At 31.6% G+C, this 13134-nt stretch overlaps 1 protein-coding gene across 3 annotated transcripts in view; it reads left to right on the top strand.

The window, feature by feature from the left end:
* Nucleotides 1–13134, top strand: part of LOC132725635 (uncharacterized) — a 77995-nt gene that overhangs the window by 53555 nt on the left and 11306 nt on the right. For all 3 annotated transcript variants that reach the window (XM_060710809.1, XM_060710810.1, XM_060710808.1), the window contains 5 exons: nucleotides 2274–2360; nucleotides 3108–4270; nucleotides 5026–5095; nucleotides 7101–7201; nucleotides 10794–12056. In XM_060710809.1, coding sequence (XP_060566792.1) covers nucleotides 2274–2360; nucleotides 3108–4270; nucleotides 5026–5095; nucleotides 7101–7201; nucleotides 10794–12056 — 2684 coding nt within the window. The remainder of the gene's footprint in view (nucleotides 1–2273; nucleotides 2361–3107; nucleotides 4271–5025; nucleotides 5096–7100; nucleotides 7202–10793; nucleotides 12057–13134) is intronic.

The raw sequence follows: 13134 nt of genomic DNA, 5'->3' as shown, positions 1-13134 counted from the left end.
TGAGAATTAGGAACTGTTAATGCATTTCATCATGTCAGTACTAACATAGTCCTAGTGAAGCCGGCCAACTTTTGTCTGGCTTATGATTTTGGCCAAGTTGATCAAAATTAAATTTGGCCAACTTATCAAAATGAATTTGGCCAAGGTAATCACTAATGACTTTGGCAAGATTTATCACTAAATGAATTCTAAGCACTATCAATTTTGGCCAATTTTATCAAAAATTAACTTATTGTCCAGTTTGTAAATGATTTATTTAGCCAAATTATCATGAATTTGGTCAAAATTATTGCTAATGAATTTGGCCAGCTTTATTTCTGTTTAATTATGTTTGTAGATAAGTAAGGTTACGGTAAGTGTCAATTGGTAAGCTCTTTGGTTGATCTTGATCATTTTAAAGCTCATCGATTTTTTTTTTATATATAATAAAAAAAATTATGGAGTTTTGTTATAGATAATTTTTTTTTATTTTGTTACTTTATAGATAGTTTTGATATTAATTTCATTAGCACCTTTTGAGTTGTTGTAATTTTATTTGTATTTTGACTATTTGTTCTTACTTTATGATATACTGCACAGCATTTTATTATTTGAGCATTGTGTTTTGTCAGTTTGTTGTAAATTGTCTGATTTTATTTGTTATTTCTTTTTATTGATTATGTTTAATTTTCAAAATATGCATGGTTGTTTTATATATGAGCCGCGTCATGAAAAAAACCCCCCCCCAATTTGCGTTTCCCGGACCAGAGGGACCCAAAGGCCCCCAAGCCTCCCGCATCCCCCCCAGTTTTGACCCAGGACCATCTGTTTATGCTAATCAGTTTCTCTCTACTTGTTAAACGGTTTAAAAGGAACAGCATGGATCCTGATCAGACTGCGCGGATGCACAGGCTGGTCTGTATCTATGCTGGTCGCAAACCCATTACGTTGGTTTTGTTGTGACGTGGCTCATATATTTTGTTATATATGTGAACATTTTAACTTTTAATAATTCATTAACACGTTATTGTATTGATTTAAATGATTTAAGGGAAAAAAAACATGTACATGTATATATACTTTTCCAACCATTAATGATCAATGCCTGATCACGAAAAAAATATAAAAAAAATTGTTGTCCTCATAATTATACTTAAACTATAGAAAATGTACAACAATAAAAAAATCTTCATGATGATGTGACACTATATAATACAGTAAAATATTTGTTTCAAATTTGGTTTCTTGGATAAATATTAAACCACAAAATTTATGGAAATAATGTGTCCATAAATGAACACGATCTTTATGTCTGTAATTTTGTGGCGAAGAAAGTACCTATTAAAATTGATAAATGATATTCTGTTTGTCAAACATACATGAATTACCGTAATTAATATTTTATATAATTATGTCTATACATAGAATTAACTTTCTAATGAGAACATGTACATTTGAATACAGTGTGTTAAAGGGGCATATCGCATGGTTTTGATTAATACTGGGAATAAAGTATTTTACATTAGACTGATTTAAAAATTAAAAATTTGGTAATTATTTTTTATTCATGAATTATTTATTATGATTTTACACTATAATGAATCTTAACTTTCAAGGAGGAAGCATAAATATTTAACAAAGCTGGATAAGATTTAGTGTGTGCCAGGTGTTCATCATTCTTTATTTGCCTGGATATAAATTCATTTGCTTATAGGTATATCTTGGATTTCTAGACATGCCTCTTCAACTTAATTAAGCGCTTTAAAAATGATAGATTAAATTTTAAAAAAGGATAAAGTTTGATGCTTCAAAAAAGAATTTAGCCTTATTTTGAAGGAGCTCCACAGAGATCAAAAAGCCTAAAAACGCAAATTTGAAATTTTCTACATAGATCAAAATAGAGCACTTAAAATTGTAAAATCGTGAATGGAAAATAAAGAAATATCCTCAGAATGATATGGAATATTTATTTTTTTGTATGATTTGAGTGTGAAAAGTATTGCAATGTTTTTCATTTTTTGGCCATTTTACACACTAAAAATGATGATTCTGAAAAAAATCAGGTCAGGGAAGGATCTGAAAATTTGCATTTTAAGTTATTATTCAAGACCTTTTTTAAATGGTACACAAATCCTGGGGGAGAATTTCCAGTCCCGTCATGTCAAAAAACCTTGTGGAGTCCCTTTAAGTATTTATTTGTAATCTATTTAATAATAATTTTTTTATCTATACCATTATTTTCATGTTTAATCTATTGTTATATTTAATAATCAATTGTAACATTTATTTTCTAGGTACAATGCATAGGCCAACATTTAGTGCAGTGGCTACAGGAGTGAAGTTTGCTAGGGGCGCTTCAATGCCAGCTCCTCCTTCCCCAGGTAACATTTTAAATCATCTTATGTTCTGATCAATTCACAGGGATTACTTTATATTGCTCAAACTTAGGGTACGAATTCCAGCTTGCATACAATGTACTTTCCAAAATAGGAGTGAACTGGCAAAATTGCAAGTGATTTTATCTTGCGCTTCTGTTTTCCTTTTCGTTAAGCAGAAGTAAAGAACACCTATAATGTGGTGTGGACATTAGCAGGATGCTATTACCTTTTAATGACAATTTTGACATTGTAAATTGTGGCTTAAAATGAAATGTATTAAATATGTTTTGAGGTATCTTGCCCTGCTAAATCTAGTAGAGTTTTCGCTGTTGTTACAAAAATCTCTAAAGACTATGTCTGTTGAAAAACAATAGTTTGTTCTCTTTCTGTTTTGGGTTAAGTCAGTACCTGTATCTGTAGGATGGGGAATTTCCTTGTTGGAGGAATTTCAGGCAAGTTTTGTTCCACATGCATGCAAAAGTGGCAATACTTGTAATACTAAGTATGGCATATTTGATTGCAAATTTCAATAGGATATTGTTTAGGTAATCTCCTGCATTAAAGGTAGGGAAAGTTTAATTGATTAGGGTCTCCTGCTTTTGGCAGGTAAATGTAAGTAAAGTTTAAAATCATTTTCTCCATAAGAACATAGATATCAAATAGACAATATAACAGTATTTGTTGAAGTGGAAGATGGACCATGAAGTTACTGTCTGTTATTAACTTAAAACTAATCTTTTGACTTTTCAGACGAGGAGACGAAGAAAATCAGTTTAATACCTAGCATTTTGGATCTGCCGAACAGAAAGGCATTAGCTAGACAAGGTTTCTATGGTCATGAATTTGCTGACAAAGAAGTTAAAGAAACGAAATCACAGTCAAGGTCAATGGAACCATCCATGTCAGCTGCGGACAAACGTAAACGATTCCATCACAGTGTGAAGAGTCGGAATAATTGGTCGCTCACTGACGAATCCGAAGAAGGTTCGGCTTCCGATCGTCGTGACACTACCACATCTATAGACAGTTGGGACAAAGGGCTGGTACTGAAAAGTTTTAGTGACCGTTTTAGTTCAGACTCATCAATGGAAAGTAATGATTCATATTCAGATGATAGGCATTATTTGCAAAGGCAGCACTCTATTAGTAACTTAAGAAAACAATATGAAAGGACGATAATGGAAAGTATGGATGGGGAATACCCAGTGTTTAATGAAGGTTCAGATTCTTCACTGGATCGTAGATCTTCTGTAAGTGATCAACGTAAACAGCAAGTAGAAAGACTGATGCTGTCTGTTGATGATGACGGGGACTACACGGCTCAAAATAGAACCGCAGCTTTACGTGAAAAAGATCCACGAGCATCGGTCCTTGTCCAAGCTCAGAAGTCTACGCAATCAACACTAACTGGGTCACCACTGACACCAAAAGACATGAAATTTTCTTTTGATCAAACTTTGAATGATGGTGAGAGTGAATTTAATTTTTCTTCCAACGAAAAGCCAGGAAAGTTGTCTCAGCAGAATAAACAGTCTGTAAGTATAATTGTGGAAGAGGACTTGAGTCCTCAGGAGAGTATTCAAACAAGGGCCATAAATCAAAGAACCAATTCAAATGAGTTGACTTCCTTGGCTCTCGGTGTTAGATCGGACTCTTGCAATACATTGGTGCCACAGGACAGTAGTAATATAGACTCTGATGGAGATTTGACCCCGCGGGCGGGGGAAGGTATCCATGGAGATGCATTATCAGAATCTGCAAGCTCTTCAGCAACTCTGAGCACTGTACTATATGATCAGGCTCAGTTAGATGCTGTGTTTACAGAGACAGATGAAGTGTCAAGGTCATTAGGTTCTGAAAATAGCCTCAAACCAGCCCAAGTTCTGCCACAGGAATCATTTGAGCTAGAGGAGGTAAGATAAATGTTTTTGGCAAAACTGTATACATGTATTGGTAATTCTCTAAATTTACATGGCAACTGCATTTATAGCAATAATAACTTATATGATTTAAGTGAATCAACAAATTAGGTTTTACTCTGTTCATAAGTCAGTATGTATGTGTAGTTTTACAAGGGTTGGAAATGTTTTGATCAAATGAAGTTGTTAACTTTTGTAACTGAAATACCATTGTAACTGAATAATCTCTTTTGAAAATGTACTTTGTGGCAAAATACAAAACTCCACCAATTTATGAACACTATTTCTATCACCTTTTCTTTTTATGAATCAAGATATGTCAGTATTTCTTTTGATTTATTAATCAATATGATATATCAAAAAAAAAAAATAGTCATGGTTGTTTCATAGTAATGCATGGCCATGGTTTATGGACTAAAAATCATGTGTAAGGTAATTTTGTAATAAAATATTGGTTGTTTTCTCTGTTAGGGAGCCACATTATTTGAGGGCTCAAACATTAAAAAAGATGTAGTCATAAGCAAATATCATAGAAAATATTCACTTAGTATAAAGTAATGTTTTGAAAAAGAAATGTATCTTAAGTTTGATTGACATGAGGCAATACTTATGTCACAACTTAATAAAATTGCCACAGAAGTTATGATGTTGTACACTATTCAGCTGACAGTAAATCCATTTCAAATGATATATTATTTCAATATTCAGATAATAATAATGTTTCTTACCTTATTCATTAACTGTTGCAGATTTCTAGTGCTGATAATGCTTATGAAGATTGGAATGCAAACATCACTAAGCAACCTGTGACAAGAAGGGGTAAGTCTATTAAGACCTTGTATATATCTACAGTTTAACCTTGGCAGAGCAACTCCCTTTGGAAGACAAAAATTTTGAATGCTAATGAGAGGGGTGTTTCTATAGAAAGAAATGTTGTAATTAAAGATGTAACAACACTTAAGTGAAAATTTATATATGTATATAATTATTCTTCTAAAACAATATTAATTTCCAAACATCCAGGAATATGTTAAATATATACTGCAAATGTTTACTCGCAGTATAATTAATCATTAAAATCTATTTATTCATTTCTTATTGAACAATTTGACTTAGACTTTTTCGGAAATAGATTTCTAATAACCTCTCTCTATTAACATGAAATGCAAATTTGGTAATATCTTTACAAAAAATGCTTTTTTGAACTGACAGTATTGATAAATCTTCATTTGAGCATCAGATTTATGATATTAACAATAAACAAATTTGAGTTACAGTATCTTTAAATGTATAGTGAAGTCTCACTTTTGGAATATTTGAAAATTTAAACTGTTATTAGTTATTTGGTCTTTTGGTCTACAGAGGGCTCAGATTTATACATGTTATCCTGTATTTGCATTTAAGGCTTAATGTGGTGTAACCAGAGTCCATCAATCCTTCCAGGTACAAAAAGTTACATTACACACTGCAATATGCACCCTTAAGATGTCAATGCCATGGTCAATTAATAAAAGTAATTTAAAGCATAAGATGGTGATTATCTACCTCATTGCAATTTCCACAGAACAGTTAAAATAGAAATGAATTTTAAGCTGAAATATAGTCATTTAGAACCAGTCATGCCTATTTAGATGAAGAAAAAAAAAGAGTACCAACGTATTTGCATTTTGCATACCAAAACCATTGCAATGATTTGGACATACAAGAAATCTGAGATTGTTCACTATTTTCATAATTATATAATCAGTTCAATGAAAACAAACACTTTTTTTGGGGGGGGGGGGGTCACTATTTTCATGCAGAGATGCTTGTTTTTCAGTGAATTTAACCATTATAATATTATATATCTTCATGAATATAAAATGTCAAGTTGTCAATAACCTTAAACCTGGCATTTTAGATGTTTTCTTTGGATTTAGTGTGAGAAAATAAATATGAACATTTTTTAAAAGATTTTTATAATAAAATTTACATTTTTAATTTTTCATGACATTTTAAAAAAAATCACCTTGTTTACATTTTTGGGTTTGTTTCTTGTTTCCCGTTATATTAGTTTAAAACTGATCTTTTTTTTTCCTAGGACTTTTGATTTACTGCACAACTTTTATAATATTCTCCTTTTTTTTACTTTTTTTAAATTTTTAAAGGAAAAACTTTTCATTAATGAGGATCAGTTTTTAAAAACAAACTTTTTTTCCCTGTCTTCTGCATTTTTGTGTTGAAATGACATCAAAAATGGTTTAAAATGACACTGAAAGGGAAATGGGTTGGGAAAAAAACTGATTTTTTAGGTTTTACAGAAAAACTATTTTTAGGATAAAACTTGACTTAATGGACTAAGGGAGGTAATACATACTAAATATATACAGGTGATTTTCATGATTTGTCCCCCTTGTATTAACTTTGTAAAGGGAGATAACAGCAATAATTATATACAGATGTAAACAGTAGTTATTGTTTCCCTTTATTAAAATCATCAATATTAAATGACTTATCCAGTGAAAGAGTCATGATACAGTGTTTCTCTTGTTCAGAAGTGTTTTGAAAGAAAAAGAGAATCCATACAAACTTAAGCTGGAAACAAAACATAACATAACAAAACATAAATGGAAAATTTGAAGAAAAGAATATGTTTGTGCCCTTGCTAAAACTTCAAGGTATCTGGTGTTATATAATAAAAAAAGTTCTTTTAAAATATAATTAGTTTTAATTGAAAATAAGTTAATTTTAATAAGAAAATGATTTATATCCAAGTGCAATTTTAATACATAAAATGAGTTCTCAATAATTGAGAGAGTTCTCATTTTTGCTCTATAATTTTCAGGTACCATAGAAAAGTCGGCCAGCACTCATTCTGACAGTTCTGGATTTGCTGATCTTGATACCATAGGGGAGACAATCCATTCTAGCTTAGATATATCTAGGGTAACTATCATAATTATAATTACCTGTAAGAGTTGTCTTTTCCTTTATTTGTACATATGAGTTATGTTATCTTATTTTGCATGCTTATCTCCCCTGATGACTGATGAATTGTTGAATGGAATTTCACTATTTGTAACATTTAAGTTTATATACTTAGCCCAGCTAGCTTACAGAATATCCGTGGTTCTACTCGGGTGCCGGTTTGTGTCTTCCTCCACCAGTAAAGCTGGAATGTCGCCATATAACCTATAATGTGTCAGTGTGACGTAAATCCCAATTAAACAAACAAACAAACAATATACTTAAGCACTTTCATATATTGTATGCTATTCAATGAGATATTTTTAATATAGCATAATATCAATGAGATATAAGTCATATAACATTGATTCGAACCATATGAAATATAGAATTTTCCTGCAAGTCTGTAGATACAAATAATGCTCTCTCAAGGAATGCTCTATTGAATTGCTCAGAAAATGTTGAAATAAATTGAATATTTGAATTTTAGTTTTGTGATCTATTACTATAATGCTATGTAAGTATATATAGATTTTTAATATTTTTTTTAGTAGGCTCATTTTGATGTTAATATGATATTTCAATAATGTACTATGTAACACTTTAACGCAAAGCTCATTGTTATGTTTATATTAAAATAATAATATACAATGTAACTCTTTGACGCATAGTAGTTTTTGTTGCGAGTGAAAATAGTTTTAATTATTTTTCTTACAGAAAAAAAAAACAAACTTATATGAGTTGTGAATGATATAATGATGTGGTATGTTTTTAAATCTGGCTGACAAAACTAACTATTACCTTTAATATAGAGCAGTCACAAACATGAAAATCTTTTTTTTAATATACATTTTATACTAATTTTGTATGGTCACTATTAAAAAGACAAAATGTTATTATAGTTCATTATAGCACATTGTGTGAGTTTTTCATGCCTCTACTTTTATAATTTGTACAGATTGTGAGGCATAATGTGTTTTGTCAATTTACCGTCTGTCCGCCTTACAGCAGAAAAAAATTAACCATGGCCATGGTCTTAATATTCAGTAGACGGGTTTTTTTATTCTCCAGACTAGAGAAGAGCTTCAATTCAAGTATTTGAAATATGACCTTGACCTCTAAATGACCTTGACCTTTAAAAACTTTTTCTTTTTAAATTCAGGAAATTGCACTTTTATGGTGTGATTCATTATCAGATATGCTTTGTCTTTAATAAATGTGATACCTAAAAGATCAGCCTGTTCAATTTAGAAGTCTTACAATTTGCCAACTTAGAGGTCACATTATTATTATGTGCCCTATGTGGCAGTTTTTTGTTTTATTTAGCCAACTTATACAATAAAGGTTGTGGGTGAAACCCTTACTTAGAATTTTTATTCTATTGCTAACTTAGAGCTTTGGATGACAGTTTAAACCAGTCTTAGAAGGGTTGATTTTTTATGTCAGTTTATCAATGAAAGGTTTCATGTATTAGCTTTTGATTTTAGATGTAGGTTTATATCCTCACTAAAATAGTGGGGATATCCAACTGACACCTGGGGTTGCCAACACTTGATTTAGATTTTGCATATAACTGTATCTTTTTAACTACTGAAGGCAATTTCTCTTGAAATTTGTCACATATGTTTGAAATCACACTGAACAAGACCCATAACTCTGGTCTGGAATTTGTCACAGAATAATACTTACAGAATGAAACAAGAAAATTTCTGGTTAACTTTTTGCTTTAAGTTTGGTCTCTTATAACTTTGAATCTTTACACAGTCATGTTGTCAAGATCATTGTGATTGGTCACTGACCAAGGCCTGTAACTCTTAACTGGTTTTAACTGAAATTATTCCCCTTTTATGGCTGCAGAAACTTGCTTGCATTGAGAAAAGTCAGTCACTGTAAGACAGTTCTTGTATGTTTTTCTTTACCTATATGCAGGCAAACAGTAAAATTATTGTAGTGATGAAAAAAATCACAAATTTAATTTTACTAATTTCACTTCATGATTATCATTAGTGAAAACAACACATGGTAATTTCTTTATACTGTATTAACTTCTTATAACATAACAAACTTTTATGTGTAATAATAATTTTTTTTTATCCCAATGCTCCTTATAGATCTAGTTTATCAAATACATTTTGGTATTTTTCAATTGACTATGGAAAATATTTTATATTTCACTACACAATTTGAAAGTTTCAAACGTATTTTTTCATAATTTGTTAATAGGTCAACATTATTGTCATCAAATCTTAGTTGCAACATGGCCGAGTGGTAATTAACATGTTAAACTTGTAATCTACAGTAAAGCCTCATCAAGCAAAGCGTCTTTTTTTTTTTTATTGAGAAGAAATTTTTTCTCTCCCATTGCTTAGTACTGGTGGTTCCAGGAACAGATTCGAAGATTGTCTATAACCTAATATAGCTGCCAACTGAATCAAACTAAAATTCTGTATAATCTATGTTTCTGTTAGTTTTACGCATGCCGAAAGATTCATCTGGCATGAGGGGTGCCAGATGAGTCGGAGTCATTTCGCCGCTATGAATGAAGTTGTAATTTCATAAGTTATTGTAAGAAAATAGTTACAGGTCTAATGACATAAATTTCAATGGACATTTTTTTTAAGTTAAAGAATTCAAAATATGATAGAACCTGCAAGAAAATATATGTTACATATGTTTTCGGTTTGGATCGGAATTATAATCCATCCCTCTGAAACACGCCCATGTCACTCGGCAAGCCTTGTTACCGCCCAATGGGCGGGATCCCTCGAGTCAAATATTTCGATCTGATCTGCAACATATGACAGATATTATTATAATCTGTCACAAAACTTTACCAATGCTGTATCCCAAACACTCACCTATACTGAAAATCAGCAGATTGTCTTAAATTTCTGTATTTAAAATCATTTAAAAAAAAACAGTATCACCTACTAATCTTAACTTCAAGCTAACTTTTAAGCAACCTTTTAAATCAAAAACACTATGTACAAATGATATAATACATTGCAAATTAAATCATCAAAGATTATAACTTTTTTTAAAATAAATGCATGTTTAAAGTTCTGAGTGAAAATTTTAAGAAGTTTTCTTGTTGATTGGCACGAGTTATACATTAAATCATATACTCTGGGTGTAAAATTTATGCATTTATAACTAGTTAATTACATGTACACTTTCAATTGTGTATTGATTGTTTTATAAAGCAAGACTCCCTTGACATCTCGGTCCCATGTCTTTTTGACTCTTTGACTCATTTTCTATAATCTTTTCTACAAATATTTAATAATTATATAATAGTAGGGTTCTTTAATATACTTAATTTTAAAAAGGGGTCAACATTTCTATATTAATTTAATCAATTTAGGATTGAATAGTCTTGTAAAAAAGGGTTGGCAAGTCAATGGATTGTAAAGTCATCTCAAAATCTTAAGGGGCAGAAAAGTCATGGTGTCAAAGTGTCTTACTTGCAGAAAACTATACATGCATTCTATGAATGCAAGTTTTAGCAATTGTCCTTTAATTCCCATTAATTTTAAATGCTGTTTAAATTGCAATATTCTTCTTGTTTCAGGAATATTTATTGCCTCACTCTCTTGCTGCCGATGTTAATTACAAATCAAACAACAAAAGCAGAAGTTTTCTTGGGTCACATGACAACAGAATTTCCCAGAATTCATCAAATTCACTTCCTGTTGCTCAGCAGCAAGAGAATGCTGAATACCGATTGGTCGAAATTACAGAAACTGTTGAGAAGATGAATTCAACTTCAAATATGATGAGAGAGCCAAAACAGGTATATGTGTGTAAAAAGAATGCATTTGATGATGAAGACAAAGAAAACAAGCCAGAGTTGTCTTCCATAAATTACACTCCAACTGCTGAAATTCAGGACAAATCATTAGTTTATACTCTTTCTGTTCCTATAGAAACTGTTGCTATAAAAAAGAATAAAGTAGAAGATGACCAAGCATCTAGATACGTTTCAACAATTTCTGTAAATGTTGAAAGGAAATCCAGTGATAACAATAACCAGAAACATGTACCAAGTTCAAAGGTCACTCAAGTGGGTCATGTGTCCTTTCACAAGGTCAAAAGCAAAAGTGAACTTGACATTGATAAATCAGATCTGAAATTTGATGCCAAAGATACTGATGATATTTCACTGAGTAGTGCTCCAAAACTTGTTGGTGTTTCTGTAAAACAATCCATCACTCATGGTACTGAAGTTGTTACTAATAATAGTGAACATGACTTATGTAGATCTGCTTCTCCATGTAGAGCCAAAGAGATTGTGATAGAAAAGAAACGAGCAAAAGAACGATTAGTAGCTGCTAATAGTCACACTGCAAACTGGTTACTTAGTAGTGAACAGCATTTAAAAGCAGACGACCAATCAAAAAACTCAAAGATCTCGCCTTTCAAAATTGGCCGTCCAGTCTGGGCATCTACGCCAAATTTGAAAGTCAAAAGAAACTTCACTCATCTAGACGAAGATGAAAATAGCAGACGTATTAAAATGGAGGGAAATCATTCTTTTGACCTTCTGCTTGATGAAGAGATGTGTACAAGAGATGGTCAGAAATTAAATGGGAACCATATTCCTTCATCCAATTCTGCGGAAGAACTGGAAGAGTTTGGGAGTAGACAAACATTTGTTGGAATCACCGGCAAACCGCATTTATATGATTTGAAAGGTGATTCAGCATGTTCGTCCATGGATGAGAGTGTTGAAATAGCAAGACCTTCAATGCTGGGTAGCGGGTGTACTATGCCAGAGGATCATCTCAACTATGTTAGGCTAGCCAGGCTTGTTAATGGACCAAGCCTTATTACGGTAAGATTCTGTTTGTATTTTTTATAAAAAAAATTGCCTGTCTTTGTTAATGGGTGGGTAATTTGATATACTAATGTAAGAGACAGTTTTTGTTGTGGCATGGCCGAGTGGTTAATGCGACAGACTAGTGATTTAAGAATTACTTTCTGGTAAGCAATAAGTTGTTAATGTCTCCTTGATCAAGAAACTTTACACTCGTTGCTTAGCTCTGATTGGTCCCAGTAACAGATTCAAGAGTGTTTCAATAAGCTTGTAGCTTTCAACATAATCAAAACTAAAATAAATCTGTATCAACTAAACCAAGAGACAAGTTTTTGTTTGGTATTTGGTTACAAATGGAAAAAAAAAACGAATTTAAGCATGACAATGCCATGACACAAATTAGTTTGAATAATTATATAAAATAACTGCTACATGTAGGATGCAAATAATCATTTTCATGCATCAATCATTAATATGTATAATGTATTTTATTTGACAATAAAAAAACAACAAAAGTTGATGGAAAGAAAACACTTTGCCTTCACCTGAAAATGACATAGCTGTCAATATGATATCACAAAAGTGCCAGACATTTCTGCGTAAAATTGGTTGCCCAGTGTGTGACACATATAATCCAGTCATGCATAAAATCCAAAGCACAATGTAAATTTTTTTCTGCTACAAAATAAAGATGTATCCTTGCTAATGTGGCAACATGTGGTCACATGTGGTGTAGCGTAATCTTAGGGTAAATAAATGATGTCTTGCATGAAAGGGGAATTTGTTTGTTTCTCTGGTTTTGTTCTCCCTTAACACACTTCTCATCATGATAAGAATATAACAAGAATAAAGGACTTTTTTCCTGTAATTACATGATTTCAAATGTTATGAGAGATTAGGAATATACTCTCTGCAGAGAGTTGGATGGGTTTTTTCAGGCTGTAATGAGGTTATATGAATGTATGAAGTGGAGTTTCCCTAATTACATAATCAATGGTTTACTTCCGTGTATATTTTATGAGATTATGAGAATGTTTGGAAATGTCAAATTCTGGTAAGCTGATCTTTATTGTTTATGTAAGTCATGTACCATCCT

Source organism: Ruditapes philippinarum, unplaced genomic scaffold (assembly GCF_026571515.1).
Source record: "Ruditapes philippinarum isolate M1 unplaced genomic scaffold, ASM2657151v2 ctg133_1_1_1_1, whole genome shotgun sequence".
NCBI lineage: Eukaryota > Metazoa > Mollusca > Bivalvia > Venerida > Veneridae > Ruditapes > Ruditapes philippinarum.
The sequence above is the reverse complement of the archived record's forward strand: the minus strand, read 5'-3'. Positions and strand labels throughout refer to the sequence as shown.